This window comes from Haliaeetus leucocephalus, unplaced genomic scaffold (assembly GCF_000737465.1).
Source record: "Haliaeetus leucocephalus isolate CR32 unplaced genomic scaffold, Haliaeetus_leucocephalus-4.0 Scaffold495, whole genome shotgun sequence".
NCBI lineage: Eukaryota > Metazoa > Chordata > Aves > Accipitriformes > Accipitridae > Haliaeetus > Haliaeetus leucocephalus.
In genome coordinates, this window is record NW_010972931.1 from 7,396,250 (window position 1) to 7,419,950 (window position 23,701).

The window sequence follows — 23,701 nt, forward strand, 5'->3', positions numbered from 1 at the left end:
ATGCCCCAGCAAAGATAACTTAAGTCCATCTCATCAGTTTCTTCTTTGGAAACCCCCCCCAACAGTTATAGTAATCCAAGTTTTCCAAATGGAGAGATATTCAAAACCAAGACATTTGAAGAAAGGCCAGAAGTTACTTGTGTATGGGCTTGATTATGTTACAAACCACTGATTTCGCCATTTTAATTATTGACTTTATAATAAAGGCACTGTTCAGAAATTTTGACTAATTACATTCATTTTCAATTCCCATTTCTTTTAATTAGTTATGACTCAGACTTGATTTGTTATCTTACGCTTCATTATTAAAGATAGTTAGCTATTAGAAACTGGCAAGTGCACTTCATACAACCTCCCCTTCCCCGTGCCCCGTATGTAAATAAAAGAGAAGGTGCTATTAGTGAGAGGTCAGAGATGGGGTCCATTAAGTCAGCCTTCGTTATCAGCGACCACGCGGGGTAGATAAAGGCAACACCAGAGCAGGGGAGGCACTAAATGCATGAAGTCGGTCTGCATACCTAAAAGCATGTTAAACCCCTACCTGAACATGCTTGGTCCATCCTCCAAGCAAGCTTACATCGGTACAGTTGATCCCTTTTCCTCTTGGAGGAAGGGTAAGCTGCCATAATATATGTTCATCTGACTGGGAACTGACTTCATTCCCTCAGTTGATTTGCCTTGACTTTCCTGAGAACCGCTGTGAAGACAAATCTTCAATTGCAGCAGTATTTCTCTCCTCTTAACCTACAAAATAATTGCCTGAGCTGAGATATGTCTCTGTTAGCTTTTTTAAAATGCTGACTTTTTAATACCAGCTTTTTCTGAATTACATCAGGCTTTCTATTTATATACTGTTTTCTTTTCTGCGTTGCAGTGGATTAGGAGAAGGTAGGTCTGTGATCTTTGGCCACACAAGATACTGGCTTAATTCTTCTTAGAAGTTCAGATTTTCATCATTCTTGTTATGTTCTATACGTTAAAGAGAAATTTAACTAGGAATGAATTCCCTTTGTGGCAGAAGGTATAAAATGTGGCCCAAGCAGTCCAAAGTGTGATGATCTAAATACATGTATTTGATCATTATAGGTAGCTCTGATGCTCAGAGCTGTTGCACGTCATTCCACAGGCAACGGTTGCCCCTGTTTGGGAAGCTATAGCCCTGTCGTAGCCACTTTGACAGCATCAGCTGCACTCGCTGAGTGTCATACAACTGCTGTGCCCATGCAGTGACAGGGAGATAGTATAAATGCATTAACCTTGATGGCTGACTGAGGCAGAGCGCCTTGCAATGTAGAACTCATTGGGGTTTCCCACTGGCTTGTACAATTTTATCTTCAGTTTTATTTTTCAGGGTACTGAATTTTGTTATAAGTACTAAAATAATATTATTCAAAAGCAACGGTATGTCGTACTACCTGCCAATATAATTTACATAGATTAGAAGCAGCAACTATCAATTAGAAACCTAACTCTTTTGTTTGTTTTTTTTTTAATCCTCACTTCAGGTTTAAAACGTAACACTAGGAATGAGCTTCAGGGAAGTCATTTGTAAAGAATTTCTATGGCTTTCCTATTTAATCTGTGAGAGTGGATAGATAATACAGCTTTCACTGGAAAAACTACTCAAAGAGTCTTATTTGTAAAGGATAAAGACATTAACTTTTTGTTCCCAAGAAGTTTAAATTGCACTTGGTTTGCAAATTTATAAAGCACTGTGTAATACATAAGACTAGCGCTAGATATCAGTGGATGAGTATCGATAGTAGTTTCACATTGTGCGGATAACTGAATGAGCTGAATGCTTATCTTGTATTGATTCTGAGTTTATGAATGCTAAAGATGGTTCTCCATGTCACTGGTTTAAAATCTTTGATTAAAACAGTTGGGCTTGTTGTTTAAATAAAATGTCATTCTGGTAATCTGCAATTACTGAATAAGCTTTAGCAAAAATGGGAGAAAGCAGTGAGGTCACATAGTACGTGATACCCAGTCACCATATGTATTTATTAGTGTCACCTATGAAATTTATGAGGCAAAGTAGCGCTGAAAGAATTTGCTGTCTTTCTAAGCAATGCTCATTTGAGGAATTGCCTAAGATAAATGGGTTTGGCTAATTGAATCATACACTTTCATAGTGTGCTACATATAAAACTAGACTAGGAAATAAATATAATTAAAGTAAACATGCCCTTCTAATTAGTAATTGTTTCTGCTGTTTTAAGCAAATTTCAGTGGCACAAAGTAGCTGTTCCAGTGTAAACCTAATAATGGAGGCTGTAATAACAGGTGTAAATTAACACAATGGAAAACATTTACAGTGTAACATTCTAAATTAAAAATGACATTAACAAGTCTGATTTTTAAAAAGCTGTATAATTAACATTTATTCAACCCCTGACAAATTAGTGCAATACAAATACTAGATGATTTTATTTATAGCTTATAACATTTTTCATGCTTTATTTTTGTTAAACAGTAAATGGAGCAAATGTGGTTCATTTTTCCAAGAACATGTCATATAAGGGCACTGACAAAGGAGAGGCAAAGAAAAAGAGAAAGCAAAGATATTTACCCAAAGGCATTATTTTTGTAAGTGATGTGCAGGAATTGTTTGAATACTTAACAATATCACCGCAGTCAGTGTTCTTGGTTATGTATGCTCAGAAATAAAACATTGTGAATGGTTTAAGTTTGGAGGAATGCAAGTACAAACAGAATAATATCTATTGTGCAATAAAATACTTTGATTCCCCCAAGTGCATCCTCAAAAAAACATAATGTACTACTAAGTGCTTAGCATTGATGTTTGTCTCTACAAACAAATATTGCCAACAGTATTTTCTTTTTATGATGGACCTAATAGAATGCCATGGACAGGTAAGCACAAATATCCAAACCAGTAAAAAAAAAAAAGTTTACCTTAATTTGTGACAAAAGATGCCATAATTTTCACATTATAGAAACCATCTCATCAGATCCCAGAATAGGGTGTAGTATATCTGCACCATACAGACAAATTGTTTTCTTCTTTCTCGATTTTTTCCTAAACCTGTAAGTATAAAAAAAGTTTTGTGGCAGGAGGCAGGGAGAGTTGTAATTTTTTTCTGCTTGCCTATCAAAAGGAAATCAGCATTATTTAATTTAATTTTTGTACAGTGTCTTCTGATGTGTCATGAATTGCAACACACGGTAGGAGAATTCAAACACCTTGACTTCCTATTCCAAAAGTGAATTTGTTAGACTGTATTTGCCTCATAGTTGCAAATCCTGAGAGAAAGCGAAAAAGTAGTCCTTTCAGTGTACAGTCTACAGTGAACTTAAGCTCCAGGACTCAGCTTTTGAGGCAGTTAGCTTCTTGCCAGCCGTGGCTTTCACCCACATATCCTGGGTGTCCCCAAAGTCCACACTGAGGAGAATCCTCCTGAGTTGGCTCTGAGTGGCTGGTGCTTAGTGTTTGGCTTTATATATATACAGTTGGGCATAATTAAGATCTTATTCCATTCGTATGTGGAATAAATTAAAATAGCACCCTTGACGGGAGTAGAGTTATGCCATTCACATCACCTGAAGATGTTAGGAGTTAGTTTGGTGACTGAGGGAGCAGTTGTGACGTTTGGTCACAAAATCATCTTGCCTGCCCCTTGCTTTTCCTGTTGTTTGTAAAAGAGGATTCAGATCTTTTGTGCACCACAGAGTTTGAGGGATCAAAAGTAAATTTCTAATAGCAAATACAAGCTGCCGTGAGTAGCATCCCTTCTGGAATTTTTAGTGTCAGGGATTGTTTAGAGTTCTTGGTCACCAATGCAAGATATTTTAGAAAAGCTCTATTTGGTTTTTGCATGTCTCCCTTTGCATGCCCTTTGTGTCTCTGTAGCAATTAAACGTGGTTCATTTGGAGATGATGGAAAAGATGTTCCTGCTCTCACATCTTACAGATCAGTTTCTGAATTCAGTGACTGAAGAAAGGAAGATTTCTCTGTCCTTTAGCCCCTGTATTAAAAATATAAAAAAAAAATATTCCATATGCTGGGCTTCACAGAACCCTTATTCCATCCCTTGGCTCTAAGGCAGGACAAGCACACCTAGACCAGCCTGACAGAGAAGAGTCTAAACTTTAGAGTCCATACGAGTCCCTCAAGATGGTAGAGCAGCTACATAGGGACTTCCATAGCTCCCCAGCCCAGAAATAATCTGTGTTTGGTGGATGTTCGTCACAGAAAAGTGTCTTCATTGTTGGGGAGAACTAGTCTTACTTTGGTAAGTGCTAACAGGCAGGTACTTATGGAGGAAAGGCATCCCATACAACGCTGTAAGGCACTGTTGCTCACCTGCAAGGAGGAAAGGGAGTTGTATTGTTCAATGGATGAGGATTTCCTCTTCTTGTTTATTTTGTGTATTAAACCTGGCTGAGAAGGAACAGTCTTGACAATAACTGTCTGCTGGTGGGGACAGGGTCGGGGTAAGGACTGACCAACCTGTTTTGAAATAAAGAAGCCATGAAGGAGGCTGTAGAGTAGATAACCAACCTCTTCCAGCCCTTCTTTTTTAAGTGAGATAGCATTTCGAAAATCATATCTAAATCTCCTCTGCTGCAAATTGAGTTGTGTGACCTAGCAGACAGAGTACACAATTCATCATTGTCTGCTCTGCAACAAGTTTTTATAGGTGGGAAGATCATTATCATGTGTCTCCCAGTCTTCTCTTTTCTAAACCAAACCCAATTTGTCCTTTTTCGTACCTCACTCCTTTTATCCATCTGTCTCTTCTCTTCTGGGCTACACCACCCCTTCCCTACAGCAGAGGGCCCCAGGCCAGACACTGCACCGACTGTGTGCGTTTTCTTAGTGCGCAGCTGCGGGTCAGTTTGGGATGAAGTTTGTTACCAAAAAGACACAGGCAACAGGAATAGAATGAAAGGAAGACCTGGAGGATAGGAGATGTTTTGTCTGCAAGGGTTGCTAAAATGGGACCTAAATGGGACCATGAATCATTCAGCTGGTTCTTCTGCTGCAGGATACTTTCTGGGTCACATCAGATTCAGGGAACCTGCAGCCTTATACCTCCTACCTAAGATCGACGTAGCTTTACATGCCTGTTGTATTTTAGCTGTAAGTTCTGTGTGGCTTTGAAGCTGCGTACCAGAGAGATTGCTCCTCCTTGCAAGCTTTCATGACAATGGACATCAAATAGGCTGTGCAATACAATGGTTCCCACATTGGAAGTGGGAGGCTGTTAACTGTATAAAGTGCCTTCTTCCTTGGTTTCAGAGAATCAGCTAACATTTTAGGGTTATACATCTTCACAAGCATTCGAGCAAGTAGATTGATTAAGGGAGGTGAGGTTCTGGAATTTCTGTTTTGTTTAATTTGGCCCTGGGGAAATACACAGAGCAGTATGGTTTTTCTGTTTTGTGTATTAGAATGAGATATGTCATAAGATGGTAAACCTAGGCTTTTAAATGGTTAGAGAACAGATTAATTTGAAATGAACAAGTTTAAATAATATTATTTTCAGCTTGATACTTATGTCTACCCAACTAGTCAATTCATTTGAATTTAGTGCATTATCCTTTTCATGTTTTCTTTCCTGAGATTCTAATAAAGTTTTCTTTTTCTTTCTCATCATATGTCATTAGTATCAAATTAGGTAGCCTCGGTATTCCCATGTCAGGAACAGCAAAATGTTCTTTAGGATTACTTGAAGACTCAGAAATCTTTGACAAACATTTGTCATTGAGTTACCAAGATATTATTTTGGTTCAGAGCAAAATTGAACATGGGTATTACAGTTATTTCACAGTTTCCCAAGAAAGAGTCACAAATTTAAAATTGAACAAAATCACTGAGCTTATTTTCTTGTAGTAAAAAACCCAAATGGAATATCTTTACATAAGTCTTTTGCTTTCCATTACCTAGAAGGAAATAATTCTCTGCCATTTCCTTTGTTACTGAGAAGCTATATCAGCATTGCTACTTCGGAAAGTTTTAAGGAAAGCTAAATGTAGTAGCAGTTTTGTGCTTAACATGGTATGCTCGCAACAAAATACCCTCTTGCTAATAACAGCTTCTGTTTATTTTTTGCACTGGGATATTCCAGTTAGCAAGTGTGAATTATACCATGCTTTGTTTGGATTCAAATAAAAGTCAAGTTCACCCGCAGTGGTCTAGTTTCATGCTCTCTCCCACCCTCATCCATGTCATTTTTTCCCCACAGTGGGCCCATCCAGCAGGGTTGGGAGGGGACAGCAAGCAGCTCTTTCGCCTTTCTGTTCAGTGCTATTTCAGGTTTGTGCCAGCAAGTAACACTGATGGAGTAATGCCGCCGTTCGCTTGTGTTACAGCCCACTCCACGAACACCACCTCTCCAACAGGCAGAAATGTGTTGGCTTTCGGTGGGAAAAAAATGTGCTATTAAATCTACCAGAGTCATCCTGTGTCTTTAACACCTTCCATGAGGTTCAAATGTTACTTCTTAACAAGAATTTGGGTATCTACTGTGGGGGTTTTGATTGTCATCACTTCTAAGACTAGAGAGCCTGAGAGCGTGTGAGCAGCTAAATTCAAACTGCATGATTAGCATTCTCGTAAGTGCTGGGTTTTTAGCAACATGAACGTGAGTTTCAGTGAACTTCATGGATAGTGGTCAGGGCAGAGCTTGCCATGTCTTCAAAATCCCATCCATTCCAATCCTGTCCCATCCCCAGAGGACTGTGGGATCATAGGTTGATAATCTGCCAATACAGAGATGCAGAATGGGTTCCTCCTGTATGGATTTTTTGGTTTTTTTTTCCATTGCAGAAGATCTCCTGTCTTAAGCATCACCATTTTGTTGGCTTTTCTGAAAGGGAAAATCAGGGGAATTTCCTGTAGCCTTGTTTCCCCCCTGCCCCCCCTATTTTTTTAAATGTGTGTTTTAACTCCTTTTGGTTTTATTCTGTTATCCTAGTGAAACAGGAGAAAATGAAATTCTGGCATTTTTTATGCACAACCTGTCAGAGAAGGATTTTAGTCCTTCTAAGTTGTTCCCATGAAACCAGCTTCAGTGGGCTTTCAGGGAGGAGACACAACTTTGATGTTCTTGAACACTGGAATGAGAGAAGGTTAAACTGAAGTCCAATGGTTTGAAACATTTGGAACATTTGCAGGAAAAATGAGCCAGAGTTTTCTAAGCTTCCTAGCATAATAAAAGGGGATCTTTGCTATGGAATATTCACACAGAAATGTTGTAGACATCTCCCAAACCTCTGCTTTTAGAATAATACGTACAATTTAGATTCCCTCCTCATGCTTTTACAACAATATATAGAATTTAGATACCTCTCACCACTTTCAAAATGAAACACTGAATAATTTTACACCTACACTATACAGGTAAATGATATTCTTATAATTTACTGTGACACGAACATGCATTTATGAACTTAGATTTCAAACAAAGTATACAGTAAAAATAAACCATTTCTCCCTTATAAGCTTTTGTTGTTGTTGCTAAAGCTAAAATTTGCTGAGAAGAAGTAGTCAGGGCAAGGCAGCTGTTATATGTATCCAACTTCATCAGGTCACTCGCTTCCCCGCTTTGGACTGGAACCAGGCTGATCCCCTCCAACAGACAGCATCTGCCTCTCTGGCACCGTCCCTGCATGGGCATCTCTGGCATGGCTTCTGCATCTATTGCAACCATTAAAGCTTCTGGGTAATCTTTTGTCATTTTTACGTCATTTCCTTTGGATTTGGGAAATTTTAAAGAAATTTTAACCTGCTTGAAAGTGAGGCACTTCACCAGTCATGCTGTTGCTGTGAGTTAAAATACAGGAGCTTATTTTGCACTTTATTATGTTTAGAGTTTTGCATTCCTGATGTGTTACATTTTGTTTTGGATTTGTGGCATGGCCATGTCACCACCACTCTTCTTAAGCAGAAGTGTCAAGAGAGGCACAAACCAAAAAAAAAGAGCTATGTTTGTTTAAATTTTTTTTTTTTTCCTGTAATGAGAGATAAAATACCTCACTTCCCATTGCATGTCACTTAAGGAAGGGAGGACATGGGTGCTTCTCTGTGCAGCTCTGAAGGTGGGCAGCATGAGTTATGATACAGTTGTCTTCGTAGGCAGAATGAATTGGGACTAGCGTGTGTAAGAAGCTTACATGAATTACACCAGTCACAGGGCATAAAAGTTTTAACTTTTTCATCATTTTAACATGTATGTATTTTTATTCGTGTATGAACATAAATTATTCTTTTATGCATGGGTGTGCTGGTTTTGGCTAACTTCTCTCCCTAATTTTGATTGTGTATCTTGTGGGGCTACATGTCAAAATATGATAGAGCTGTACAAGGCAAGCAGGATATAATGTATAAGAAACTGAAGTCCTATGGTTTGTGTGCTCTGCACTTTTCTTGTGCAGGTTCCAAGGATATGTGGTGATATTGTTATTTGGTCAAGCATAAACCTTGTTTACGTTCTCCATTTTCAGAAGAAGGAACTGGGAAGAAATTTGCATTTTGCTGGAGTTTAAATGTATATAATGTATTTAAGAGAAGCTAGCCAGCTGTATGGTGCAATGCAATATATTTGGTGAGCACTAGTTTCTTGTGAAAGGAGCATGAAACATCCTCTATATCAGCATTTTTTCACTGTTTGTAACTTAAAGTTATGTATGAACCACAACTTTCTTAGGTTCTTGAACCCGGACTTCTTACAGTCCTTTTTATTCTGTGAAAGCAAGCTGTCTATATAGGCACTAGATAGATAGATAGATTTAGCTTGTGATTTAGGTTTAGGTTTCTCTCTCTCTCATTCCATTTTCTAAATGTTCTACCTCAACTGAGCAGAATGAAGATGGAACCTCATAATTCCCCATAATAAGATTTTTATGCTTACAGACTCTGATACAAACTATTGCTAAAAACAGTCACAATTTCTTCGTATACTGAGCTACATTTCAGGTGTTCATGTAAGCAAAAGCACAGATTTTAGTGGATTTATTATTTGGGCATATACAGTGGCTGAATCTTTTTGTACAGCTGGCATAGGGTTTAACTACTCTGGTTGTTGCTTTATCTGCATATGCAGTTATTAACATCATCCACATTTATTTTTATCATGTAGACATGCTAACACACATCTGTTTAAAACTCAGTTCAGGCTTACCTGTACGTAGTGATGGCTCCTCTGTAGTATATAAAATGCTATAATAAGGTCTCCATCTATCTATAGAATATGAAAGAAAGATAAATTAAAGCAAGGCATCTCAAAACATATCGATTCTTTTTCTACAGAATCCAAACTCAGTGTCCGTCTGCTGAAGATCCCAAGAAGTGATTTTCTGCGAATACATAAAAATCTGATGACTTATGCACTGACTTGATCATAATTTTTTTTCACACTGGGGCTGTTGTGTGGTTTCCATAATGCTGTAAATCATGATTAAACACATAAAAAAGATTGTCGCCCAAGATCCATTTTAAGCCAAGTGAAACATAATACAATATAAAATTTACATCATTTTCTTGATTAACCCTGATGAACCTTCAGTCATTATCCATTATAGTAAGAGCAAATTGGAAATGTTGCTTTGTTAATAAAACATGTATAGACATTTTCATGAGTCATAGATTTGATGGTTACTAACAGCTGACACATTCATAATGAAATACTGTACTTTGGCTTTCCGTGAAAGTGCAATACTACATAAAGCTGCAGTCCTCTGTCCCGTGCTTCAGCGCTGTGTTTCAGTGCCTTTTGGACATCAGGTGATTTTGAAAGTTGATCTAAAGTGAAGTGCACAGAATATAAATACAGGCAAGCGTTTTCACAACCTTTATATGCAGGTACTGAATCTCTGTGTGCCTTTCACTCATGTTTCATAGCGGTTCTTAGCAGTGCCAAAAGCATTTAACAGCTTAAATTAAAACTACTGGTCTTTGTCATGCGTGGAAGTCTGTAAAGTTTTGCTCCTTTTGCTACTGTGCCAGGAATGTTTTCTAAGAGGCATTGCTGCTGTTACCTCTGCAGTGCCAAAGTACTCTTAGATCTGGCCTTACTGATTCATTACAGTCTTCGCTTTTGCTACTTTAAGTCAAGTTGCACCAGGGTGATTTGTGTGATAACATTTTTCTACCAGTTACAGAGCTTTCAATTTTTGTGTGCTATGTGAAGTATATGTCGGTGTACTTCTCAATCCTGCAATTAGCTGTGGGTAGATGGATCACTGTTCAGAGCCCCATGGAAAGAATAGGCTATTTAAATTGCTAGAGAAAAATGGGAGCAAGGAGGTGTTTTTTTCTGAAACAGACCTTTTTTCAGGAAAAAGATTGTAGAGGCAAAACGTAATTTTTTTACAATTTTCAGGATACTTGTTTTCATTTTTTTTACTACTGAAACTAGCACTGAAGATCTTTATTGACTGAAATCCAGTTTTCAGCGAACGCATCAATAAGAAGCTCAACAAACATTTTGAATAAAGTATTAAACACTTGCTGCAAAATGTCAAATAGATTTTTAAAAGGCCAGATTTTTTTCACTGCATTTAAAATGTTCAGAACATCCCTAGAAATCACGCAGTGATAGCAGTAAATTCAGTTTATTGCAACATTCAGTCTGTAAACTCTTCAAGATATGCACCAAGACTATATGAATAATTTGCCTGTGTGTGCATATCCTCTACAGAGATGAGCCGGATGGCTGATCAAAAAAAACCCCCTATCATTTATGACTAATTATGACTGTAAGGAGTCTAAAGAAGAAGTTTCAAGGCAAAAAACCACCCAGGCTTGGCAGATGATAACTGGAACAGTTTCCCATGCATAAGGATGCCATGGAAAGCAGAAATCATTGTGGAGAAAAACAGACAAGTGGGGCGTTGTGTCTGACATCTCTGGCAGGGAAGCAATGTAAGAAGAAACTGGATCAGATACAGGCATCACCAAGTTAGGTAAGGCCGTGTGTAGCAGCCCAGGGAATTCAGCAGTGTTAGGTTAGGCAGAAAAAAAGATTCCTTACCGATCCCCTCAGCTGTTGTATTTTTGAATTACAACGTAAAAGTAACATTAACAAAATCAAATGAAAGGGCTTCAGTGTGCTTTGTCTGGTTTGTGCTCTTCAGTCTTGGTATTTTTTTTTCTCTCCACTTGGAAAATATGGATGAGGATACAAAAGGAATACTTTCCCCTGTCTCATCTCCAGTATCTGTTTCTTGACAGCTAAGGTCTCCATGTAATTTCTGGAGGTTTTAAATAACATTTTGGATTGTGGAGAAAAAGAAACACTCATTCCAGGTGTAAGATTATTAATAGTGGTGAATTTGTAACTTGTGAGTAAACTTGCAAACAATATATTGTTAGAGAAGTGCAAAATTAAAAGTAATAGTAATGTTCTGTTTCTGACTTGGCTCCGTGTTGTTATTAGATCTTCATCCATCTTAGGTATTTTTGCTAGTGGTTTTAGGGTTATAAAAAGAGAGCACCAGCACTTAATAGCAAAAAGAATATAGTAAGGCATCAAATACAGGATTACTCATTAATACTGAATGGTGAATTTTTGGATATCTGTGTACACTGTAGGTAGGGACTGGTAGATTTTTGTCATGTGATGAAGTTATTTTTCCTGAAACTAAAAAAAAATAAATTGGAATTGTGTCTCAATTTGTCTCATTGGGCAAAACTTCACTGAGGGAAGAAAACGTGCATGCTTTGTCTGTAGCAGAGCTGGAAGAGGTGCTCTTGTACAAGCAGATGTTGAACTAAATTGGATTTTTTTTTAATGTTCCTCTGTTGTGATGTTTACTGCTCTGACTCAAGAACCTAGATCCCAGTCTCAATTGCAGCCCTAGGTTTTCTCACTATTTCGATACATATTTAAAATTCAGTCAGGTTGCATGCAAAGCACTCGCATTTTGAGAATGTCAGGTGTGAATGCCTGTAAGATAATAACTGCACCCACAATTAGTCTTTCCTTGGTTCCTTCCAGTTGCCCAGCATGAACCCTCAGAAGACCTGCCTTAAACGCTTAGATGCTGATTTTACAGATATGACATGTATATATGCATTCGTTTGGTAGATGCGACATATCTGGCCCGGAAAATACAGCTCCTGGTTTCAGACTTGGAATTTCCAGGCAGATAATTAAAGCAATCTTGCACCTTCCAGCCCGCACCTGCCACCATGCGAGCGGCCAGCCCAGCTCAGCTCCCCCGATCATATTCATGTTTGGACGGTAGTGTTTCATGGTTAATACAAATCATAAACAGGCTGTAAAAGCTGAAGCGTCAATGAATCCTAGCTTTAAAATTGCTGGAAGCTAAAGTTTTAAAACTGATACTGCAAAGTGAAAAATGAAATTTAACCAGGCATTTTGGTAAAGGAAAAATAATTTATTGGATGTAAGATGAAAAGCTGTGAGAGTAAACATCAATCTCATCTTAGACACATGTCATTGATTGATGTTTGCTCTGTGCTGCTGCCTGGAGGTAAACTCTTTGAAATAGCAAAGTAGGTACTTTATCTGTCTGTGGATAGGAGCACAGTTTGTTAAGTTACTGCTTTTTTGAGACCCTGCTACATCTTTATGTTCAATCAAAGTGAAAACAGTAAATCAGAGTAATTGCTTCACCCTACGGCATTCCTGTTTGTAAATGGGAAAAAATACTGTAAAAATCCTCAAATTAACTTCTGCTGTTTAAGCTAGATAAAAAGTCTAAAAAAGTCGGTTGCAACCTAGGAAGGTATTTGATTGATTATGCCACTTGTTCATCAAAGGCAGCCCCTTTGTTATAATCGAACTGATAGTTCAAATGTCATTAGGGAGAACAGTTAATGCTCAAATATGCAAGGCTGCCGTCTCTAAGAGCGCCCCATAACCCATTAGCAATGGGTTCCCAAACAGGCATCGTTTATACTTAGCTCGAAATGGAAGTGGTACCAAGAAATTGGCCAGCAAAAACCATGGACACGAAGAGTAAAATAGAAAACAGACATTAAATGATAGCACTTTGATGTTAAGCACAGCAATTCAGCATGGAAAATAACCTGAATTGTTGTAATTAAATTGTCAGAATTAAGACTGTTTTCTAAAAATGTTTGAGGCTATTGCCTTCATGAGGTCTCAGGCTGGTTAGTCCTTTTGTGTTTTAAAATGTTGCAGATACAGGAATGATGGCACATTTAAATTCAGAATCCAATTTCCATTCTGAATTCAGTTTCGTAATCACTGTCCTGCATCAGGGTTGGACTGTTTTTTTATTGTGTTGTATAAGTTTTCCCTTGAGTTACTCTATTTAGCTACTTTGGCATAAATGGGGTAATTCAGGGGAGAATTAGACTATTAAATATTTAAGAAAATGTCCTCACTTCAGCCTGAAATTTAGTATATTGACTTGTGTGCCAGATTACAATTTGTGGGGAAATGTTGAAAATAATCAGCAAACCATTTTAAAATTTATTTTCTTGAAATACGGCCTGTTTTTCATGGTTTTGAAACAGTTCCAACTCTGTTCATAATTCAGAAATGATCGTGTGCTAAAATTTAATTTCAAAGATATATGTGTCCTCATAGAAAACTTGTTCACGGGTCTAGTTTTATTCTTGAAACGCATGTATCTTTTAGTCACTTCTGGTGCACACTTCTTGTGTTTTGGGGTTTTTTGTTTGTTTGTTTGTTTGGAACATGATCAGCTCTGTACACTCCCAGGGGATATTCAGGGATTGCACCTGGCAGCTTGGGGACGGTATCATTTCCGTGATGCTGGGAGTGGGTGTTGCGGTCTGACGGCGTTTTGTGTGGAGCCTCTTAATCTGATTATGGGAGAAGAAGGGTCAGTTTGGGCGCAAATGGGGAAGTCGACAAAAGCTGGGAAAGAAGCTCAGCCATTACAAATGGGATCTAGGTCTTCCCTAGCAAAGGCCTGCCAGGAGCCCGGGGGAAATGTGGTTTTGCCAGTTTAAGAAATTGTTGCATGTTAGCTTGACGAGTCAGCTCTGCTTTTGTTATTAATGTGTCTAGACTTCAGGTTCTGAAAGTTTTGTGCGAAGTGCCACCCGTAGCTGCTGGAGTGAAGGAGATCAGCCTCCTGGGTTAAAAACATTAACTGCAAATAAACAAGCTACTCCTGCTAAATCTATATCACAATATTTATGTGCGTGGGGAGGTAGAAGGAAGGTGTGTGTGTGGGGGGGGTGTTGCAAAGCCCTCACAATTCAGAGAATAATGAACTAAATCTTTGGACTGGAAAATGATATTGGAAAGTCTGGAAAGGCAAAGGTGAGATCGCAGGTTACTGTAAACTATGACAAGTTCAGTAATCATTGCCAGGTGTGTGTATACGCGTGGTAACGCCTTCCTCCGTCGTGCCGTAGGGCAGCCTGAGCCGCTGCCCCTTTCCTTTCCCAGGAAATAAACTGATGCGAGGCAAGGGCAGCACCAGCAACCTCACCCTCAATTTACCTACCCGTGTCTTTTACAGCCTCAAAGACGCCAGCTGTTAGGAGGATGGTGATCTCTTAGCAAAATAATGGTATCCTTCCTGAATCTCCCCTTAGTGATGTGGCAATTTTGTGGTTTCTGAAAAGGTCAAGCAGAATCATTAATGCACGCCATACGTCTGTGAAGGTGGGTAATTCCTCAGTGAAGGTGCACTGCTGTAGTTTGTGGAAAAGGACATCTTCCTCTGAATGCAAAACTTGGGCGTTCCCTAAAACTGAAGGGCAGGAGAATATGTTGGTGCATTGTCTCCACCCAGTTCATCATGGAGATTAGACCTTTCTGAGTTGTTCCAACTAGTGATGTCTGAGGGAGGTACGTTGAGTCAGAAATAGTGTGCTTTTAAAAAAAAAAGAGAGAAAGAAAAGGAGACTCTTCAACACTTAAAACTTTAGGCTTTTTATATGATTGCTTTCAACCTAGCCTGAGACTACATAACTCTTCGGACTTTGTAGGAGATTAAATCCAGTCCCAGGTTTTTCAGGTAAGGTTATTGCTCTGCTCCTAGGCTGTCCCCTGAGATGTCTCTGTCTATTTCTAATTAAGGACTAAAGGAAGCCGTTCCTTCTGATGTCAGGAGTAGCGTGAAGAAAGCTATGAGCATTTCTGTCAGTATTGTGGGGAGGCTGGTGCTGCAGCTGCCCTCCCATCAGGCACCAGCAGCGTTCCTGGGCTCTCCTCTTCAGGCTGGTCTCATGGGCAGCCACGCTCACCTAGTGCATGGCCAAAGAGTGGGGAGCCATCAAGGTAATCGTCTAAAAGGCATCGCAACAGATCTAAATTTATTAAACATACCTACTCTGAGAAGTCTGGCAATCCATTGGTATTCTCATCTGTAAAAATACCTGAGAGTGTGTCGTGGTTTAACCCCAGCCGGCAACTAAGCCCCACGCAGCCGCTCGCTCACCTCCCTCACAGTGGGATGGGGGAGAGAAGCAGAAGGGTAAAAGTGAGAAAACTTGTGGGCTGAGATAAAGACAGTTTAATAGGGAAAGCAAAAGCCGTGCACACAAGCAAAGCAGAACAAGGAATTCATTCCCCACTTCCCATGGGCAGGCAGGTGTTCAGCCATCTCCAGGACAGCAGGGCTCCAGCACGCCTAATGGGGACTTGGGAAAACAAACGCCATCACTTTGAACATTCCCCCTTCCTTCTTCTTCCCCCAGCTTTATCTGCTGATCATGGCGTCCTATGGTCTGGGACATCCCTTGGGTCAGTTGGGGTCAGCTGTCCCGGCTGTGTCCCCTCCCAACTCCTTGTGCCCCCCCAGCCTGCTCGCTGGTGGGGTGGGGGGAGAAGCAGAAAAGCCCTTGACGCTATGCAAGCACTGCTCAGCAGGAATGAAAACATCCCTGTGTTATCAACGCTGTTTCCAGCACAAATCCAAACCACAGCCCCATACCAGCTACTACAAAGAAAATCAATGCTACCCCAGCCAAAACCAGCCCAGAGTGAAATTATTCAAAGTATCCTAGAAGAAGCAGAGACGGTAGGGCTGCTGTGACCATGTGGTGGTGATGGTGTGCTGAAGGTGCTTTGAGCCTGAGGCACCAGTATTTGGACATAATTAATTGGCATGTCCAGTATGTCTCTTGTCTCAGGGCTGAGATAAATCAAAGTGTGTTTTTAAAGCAGTGTCCTAAATTCGAGATAGTGTAATTTTTATAATACAACATTTATTCATATATAACTTTTGCAAGTATTTGACTTGTTACTCATGCTTCAGTTCATGTCCTTTAAGCATGAATTTGAAACAGGTGCAGCATTTTAAAAATAACAATATACCATTGAAAAACCATTTAAATTCATCTTTTTGGAGTTTGACCTATCTGAAACAGATATAAATGACACTGACTTTTGAGAGATGAATAGTTGCATGTTCTTTGGTTTCCAAGTCTTGCAAAACTGCTTCAACATTTTGGCCCATACTAGCAAAACTCTTCATCAATAAACTGATGTGCGAGCGTGTATATAACACATATATATACATACATCACCCACATAAGCACGCATGCCCCAGTGAGGAAAAAATCTTGAGATTTTCATGAACTTGTTCTTCGTGGCTTAGCTGTGGAAAAGACACACACTGTAAACAGTTAAAAAGGTACATGTACATTTGGGATTATTTTAAATTACAAATTTTAAAAAAAGAATGAAGCAAGAAAACTATTAAAAAGATTCATTTCCCATTAACTGAAGTATTTGCAATAAAGACAATTACAGCAGTTTGCAGTATTGTCCTCGAACCAAAATAAATAAATACATTTGGTGACATACATTCAAGGAAATGTGATTGTTGCAGTGTTCATGCAAATAAGGAGCAGCCTCACAAATGCTACAGATTTTGCCATCTGGTATTACCAAAGGAAGACACCTCTCAACTTGTTGCTCTTCCTAACTTACCTGCTTATAGATGGCATATTAGGCATTGTCACACGGTTTTGCCATTTGCATAATCATTCTGAATTATTGCAGGTTGTGCATTGCATTGCCAACAGTGAACTTCTCATTCGGGAAGGGGGTTCAGAGATCTGATGACTTGTGTGTCTTCATCAAATGTGTCTCCATCAAATAAAGGGATTAAAATATCCTTCCACTTCAGGAGTATCACACCAGTGCATTTTTAGATTTTTATGAGGCCTAGTGAAGAAGCTTGCACTTGTTTACTTCCTAGAAACTGGGTAGAGATCAGTATTATAATTAATCTCGGAGGACCTGCCCATCTCTATTTGACTGCAGGCTAGAGTCCAAACGCGAAGTGTCTCAAGAGTCCAGAGGTTCTGGGTGGGGAAACGTAGCTGAGGATGCAGTTGCAGATCCTGCAATTCCAGGAAAACCCAATCCAACAACAGCTCTTCAGGGTGGCAGAAAGTCTACTTTAGACACACCAGTTGTTGTTAGAAAGTCTTTTACCCCGCCTTAGCTGATGGGAGGACTCTCAGATAGCATGATGTGGTAACCGAGGACCATTGCTCACGTGGCAGTAAATGACAACTGCTCTGCCTCCGGCCTTGGCGGCGTGTGCAGCGGATGATCTCCACTCACGGGGACCCCACGGCGAGGCCTTCGCTATCCCCTTCTTCCCGGAGGCAGGCATTTTCTATGCCCAGGACTCCACCCCTATGATTGCCTCCTCATTACACTGCTTTTCAAAGAGAGGGTGTTGGTGTGAATAACATGTACAGGATAAACCCCCCAAAACCTCAACCCCCTGTAACTGGAATAAACAAACGGGCGGCTGGAAGCTGTCTCCAACCTGCCGTACCGAAACCCTGTGTTCACAATAAACCCCTGTGTTTGAGAGCCCTGCTCAGCGTTTGGCGTCTGCCCTCAGACGTCCTCCGACCCATCAGAAGGGTACTCTGCAGGCCACTTCGAGTTAGCAGCGTTAACAAGTAAACATAAGATTTTGTGTTCGTTTGCTGACTGCTAAGGCATTGCTTTTAAATACTAATGGCATCTAACATATCCTATGTATTTTCAACTTTCGCAAGTCTTGAATTAGAATCAGATAGCTGTTGGCCTTTTTACTGCCTTGCCTGAGGCGTACTAGGTAACGTCACGTGGGTAGCCGATGCAACATATGTTTTGCTAACTGGGAAGCTGGTTAGCAAGACAACCTGTTTTTTTTATTAACACATGGTGCACTTACATGACATTATTATATATTTCTACTTTACAGATTTACAGTGCCAGAAGAAAGGCATTAGCTGAGCTAAGCAAAATAGGCAGTCAGCACACTCGTCACATTGTCCTGAAATAACATGTAAACCTTATTAGACACATTGGTTTCCTTTGTGAGGAGAATAAAACATAACAGACTGAAACGTGCAAACCTGTGTTGTTCTGTGGAAATTCAGGGAAAGGATTCTCTGGTTTATGTTGTTGTGCATTAAACTAGAATCCTGAAAAAAAAAAAAGTTAATTTTTATTCTGGATGTCTATATTGAAGCCAGACTAGTTCATTTCTAAAAATTAATGCTGTTGTGTAATGCAGTGATTTTATTCTCTCTCTAGCTACACTCTACCAGGCATACAGGCACTATCGTGCCAGTATTCATTTATTCATGCTCTGAAGTTGTGATAGTGTCAAATCCATCAGAAAGAGGAATTGTTTCAGTAGTAGTTTCACGACTTGGCTGATTAACAGAGATCAGAAGAAGCAGCCTAACTGTGGAAACCACTACAGCATGTAGTTTTAACAGCTCTTTAGGGAGCTAGTTAATGAAAGAATCACTACAGAAACACATCCATGTGAAAAAAGGAGCATTCTCATACAACACTCAGAGGATATGTCATAAGTGGAAATATGTTCATAATTTCTATTTACTCATAGCTGTAATTACCATCTGCCTTAAGAGTACTTTCAGTCTTTGTCGAAGTTGCTTAGATATTTCCTTTGTCACATTTCAAGCAGAGAAGTTCTGCACAGACTAGATCCTGCCCTGTGATTTCTTTTTTATTCTTCTGTAAGAATTTAATTATCTATTCTCTGTGTGAAGAAAGCACCAGCATTCCCAGAGACCTGAGCGTCCCCAGCCTGCTTGGACTGGCATTCATCTGATTCATGTTCTTGCTTATTTTTGCCATCTGTCTGGAAACCAGAGTTCTTCACTTTTAAATTCATGCTGGTTTATATGTTGCCCGCTAATTCTTAACGCTTAAAAAGCTATTCCTCTTTTTTGCTGCAGTGTCTACGAGCCGGATAGAAACGTGCTGCGAAGGAAGGAATGGGAAAGGAGAAATCAGGAGGCCCAGCAGGAGGATGGCGCGTTTAACACAAGTTACTCCCTCTTCAGTGAACCGTACAAGGTAGATGCTTCCCAGCTGGGTGGTTCTTTGTTTATTTATTTATTCCACAGTATAAAAATGCAGCCTGCAGAAGGCATTGTCCAGGTTTCAGCACCCTCCCACAAGTGCTAGCCTCACAAAATTCACAGAGAACTTTTATGGTTCATTGAGAATCGGATTTTTTTAATATATATATATATATATTTATAAGCTTCTTATAATGTTCAGCAGCACATAAGAATGAAATAAACTAGAAATATCCTAACAGTATTTGAGATGGAATTAAAACTAGGAGGTGAAGGTGATGGTGCCCTGTTATTGCAACACTTGGAAGAAAACAATTGTGTTAGAATTGTGTGTGAAGGTCAAGCGATACAGTAAACATTATGCTCTGGCCAAGGTGAATGCAATGAAATATCTTGGTGTTTGCTTTTTTTTTTTTCCCCTATAGGCATTGCCAATAAAATTTGTCTGCTAGACATGTTTTGCCCTCATCAAAGGCAGAAGTAACTTATGAGTCTCAACTCCCTGTTTTATTCTTCATGGTAACAGTAGTGTGATGAGGCAAAACCGCCTCTCCCAACTCCCTGTTAGAAGGGTCAAGCAGGATCTTCTGCACTTTGCAGAAGCCTGCAAACCAAGCCCTTGTGAACAGGACCAGAGTGGTATCCTATGGGGGCTGCTCCTCTCCCCCAGCTAACCCAGTGACTTTGCCTACGTGCATCAAAGCATTATCATCTGTCACCTACAGTGCCCTTCCAGTAATGTCCATGTTACTGTTACAACCACCATGTTGTGAAGCCTTTCCCTCTACACAGCATCACTTGTCCTTGATGCTTTGGGTGCTTTAGTGCCTCTTTCCAGGAGTCCTACTTGGGACCTGGCACTTGGCTTCTGCACCTGACTTCCATGCTCCCATGTTTCTGCCCGTGCTCCAGGGTCAGCTTTTAGCTTGCTGTTCTTCCAGATTGTTGTTTGTTTCTAGTCCCTAATAAAAAAGAAAGATCTACCACTTTCAAACCATGTCCCTTGATAGAAGACAGCTCTGTCTGCCTTGAAGCTGACCTCCAGCTGCCCGAATTTCAGATTCATTACAAAGGCGTTTAGAAACCATGGCAAATGTCTTGAACTCCTCAAGGCTCTGCTTGAAAAAGTCTACTGTGAGACCAATCAAGGGGTAAGCCATGGAAAAAACCTGAAAAGCTTGTCAGCTGTGTCTTGGCATTTTGTGAGGGCTCTGCTGCAATGGGGACTTAATAATTTTCCATTGGGTAGGTCCAATCAGATAGACCCCTCACAAAAAGGGCCTGTCCTTTTGCTGGTTCCCTGATACTGTTTTGTCTGTGGTACCTAAAGTTGGTAATATTGAAGCTCAAATCTATTATAAAAGTGGTATAGTTGGAATATTTTGTGCACTTTGTTACCTGTGTGCCAATGTACTGACTGTCATGGCACAAACTTCATGTATCATGGACACACCAGTAGTTTCTAAGTTACGATGTCTGAAGGCACTTTTATGCAACCACAGTATAATTCCATCATCTTTAATAGAAGTGGATGAAAAATCATTGCCGTCTCTAGAAGCAGAGAGGATACCGAGTGGGTATCCTATGGGGAGATGAGAATAACGGCTCCGTCCATGGTTCTTATCTTTAAACATTATGTCCCTGTTTTGGACAAGCGTGTAAAGAAGATGCTGCAGAAATACATCCTACAGCTGGCTTTGTCAAGGAAACATGGAGAAAGGCAAAGCCTAGGACAGCAGTATAACTCACCCACAGCTCTGTTGCTGTGACAGTCACAGCTGCTTGGGATGACAGGTCATTCTGACAGTATTGGACATCAAAACTTCAGCAGTGGCATACTCTGAATGTGATGCGTACAGTGGCAATGGACCATTGCGCTGTCTGAACTCATCCAAGCATTTGTGAACCTTCAGTGTGGCAGAGCAGAGCTGTGGCTTGGGCTTTTTGATCTTAACGTGGAGAGAGGCTGACCGCAAAAGAGGAAACCTTTCTGCAAAAGCAAAAACTGAACCCCACTCTTCCTGTCTTTAAAGATCATGTTCAAGTTTTAGGTGTTTCCAGAGGGGAGTGAAGTTACAGCAGACATTCACTGCAAGCTCTGATTAAATTCAGTATTCCTCTGCACAGCTTGAGAAACACGAGCTAAAGCCAAAGGATTTGCCATTCAGAAGGCCATATCTGAAAATCAAAGACAGACTGGAAATCTCTTAAATCTTATGTCCTCTCTCACCTTGACATGTATCACTACTCCTGTAACATCAGATTTTCTGAAAAATCCTGACTCTTTGGGTTGCCCCTTATCCTGTTCAAAGTATCCATAGCAACCCTTTTATGGAGGATTACAGGAAATCCAGTATCTTTTACTTAAAATGTCTTTTACAGGGGGTAAAAAGTAGGAGTTTAATTCCTGATATTTCCTGGACAGAATACCTTGCCACATTAACCATATCAGTTTTTTTAATGAAGAAAAAATTCTGATGAACTTCCATGTAACCGTCAGGTATATTTTTAGAAGTGTTGAATCTTGTGGTCTTCAAATGCATGGATACATCTTGCATTACAGAAGAATATGAGAGCACTCTAAGTCAGAAATGTTCGCACAGAATGCTTTTGCTACTTACGCATTTTGTGATCACGTTTTCCCTATGTGAATGATTAAATAAGGCCAGCAATATTTCAGAGCAAATAATAGGACAAACTGTTATATCTAAAGCTCATAACAAATTACCTCAGATCCCATCTTGTTCCCAAAAGGATGTAGGAGAACTCTTCTGGATGAGATCAGCTCAACACAAAATCTTCTCACCTCAGGTTGTTCCCAGTGTATCCAGAAGGGATAAATAACACCAACCAGTTGCCAGCACGTGCTGTGGTACAGGCATTGGATTGGTTTGCTGCAATTATTCTTGTGCTATCTGGGATGTCTCAATACGAGGTGTCTCTGTGTGATCTTCACATCACATCCATATAGAAGACAATCTGCTAACTTCTCTGGGCTAGTGATAGTCTACAGATAATCTGAAATTAGGCTTTCATTTACTTCCCATCCAAATAGCAGCCATCAGAAAGAATGGACTTTCTGTTAGGGAAGTTGGATTTTTCAGGGGCAAAACTTGGCACGTAAATTCACTTACATTCACGGACCTAGAGGCAGCCGGGTGGAGAGCTGCCCCACAAGCTGTCTGTGCTTTAGGAGCCCCGTTCCATTTGGTGGAGCTTGTCACCATGCTCCTGGCAGGGATGGAAACCTCACACACATGAGCTGGCTGAGTCAGGCTGGGTACAGGCCCAAAGGCACATCTCCCTCCCTAGAGGGAAGCTGAAAACACATCTCTCTACAAGGTATCTATGGGGTGGAGGATCCACTGGAAGCATTGAAGAGATCCACTGCGTAAAAGGAAAATTTTCTGTGACTTCTGGAAAGTAATTCTGCTGGTCAAGGCAATGCCCAAGTGTAGAAGCCATTTCATTGACCTCAGGAGACACCTGAGTATGTCTCCAGTCTTGTTTCTTTTCAGATGTATGTGATGTTTCCCACTTTGGAAGCCTCGTTAATAGTTTCCTCTTCTTTAGGACATCCATATGATTCCTGTGAAGTGAAGGAATACCCTTTTTTTAAGCCACTTGCTGTCTGCGAATTAATGCTTCATATTTCTCTTCATAGCATATTTCATATTTCTTTTTCATATGCAGAGAGATCAGGCTGGAGAGGTTGAGCCATCTTATTCCAAGTTTGCAAAGCAATGTTTCGGATGCAACACTTTCGAGTTTTTCCCTTCCCATTTCCCTTCAATATATATTGTTGTTATATATTCAAGTCTGTTAGCATTGTAAAAAATGCATGTCAGAAAGCTAGCTGTAATGTATTTTACGTAGTTACAAGGTAGTGTCCTTGAAATTTGAGGGGACAAGTTTCAAGGAAGACAGGACTGCTTTTACTGTCTGACTTAGGAATGTTTCCACTATAGTCCTCTGAAAGTTAGCATGTGGCAATCACTGCACTCATTTACAGGGCATTTTTGCTTGGATTTAGGTTGGTTCAGGAAACCCTAAAAAGTTTCTGAACTAGGGGAGTTTTCCTTACATTTTGAGTAAAGTGTAAGGAAAACTTAAAACAAAGTTTTAAGTTTTAAAAACAAAAATACCCCCAATTTTCCAGAGTAACTGATGTTGCTGCTACATCTTTCATATTTTTTATATAACTTTAAGGGGGTCTTCCCCAGTCCCTTTACTCCCTTCTTTCTCTTTCTTTCTGTTTTCTTCTAAAACAGAGAGTCTTGAGATGAAAGCTTGCCCTTCTGAAGCCAATGGGAGTTTTCCCATCCAGACCCCATGGCTGGAAGAGAGAAAGGAGAACACCACTAGCTCATTACTGTCTTCCTCTGAAAAACGTAAAGCAAAGAACATCT

The 23,701-nt window shown here is 40.0% G+C and overlaps 1 protein-coding gene across 1 annotated transcript in view; it reads left to right on the top strand.

The window, feature by feature from the left end:
* AFF3 (AF4/FMR2 family, member 3) overlaps positions 1-23,701 on the top strand; it is a 312,420-nt gene that overhangs the window by 14,508 nt on the left and 274,211 nt on the right. Inside the window, exon 3 of the mRNA XM_010575812.1 lies at positions 19,167-19,287. Within this exon, the coding sequence (XP_010574114.1) occupies positions 19,167-19,287 (121 nt within the window). The remainder of the gene's footprint in view (positions 1-19,166; positions 19,288-23,701) is intronic.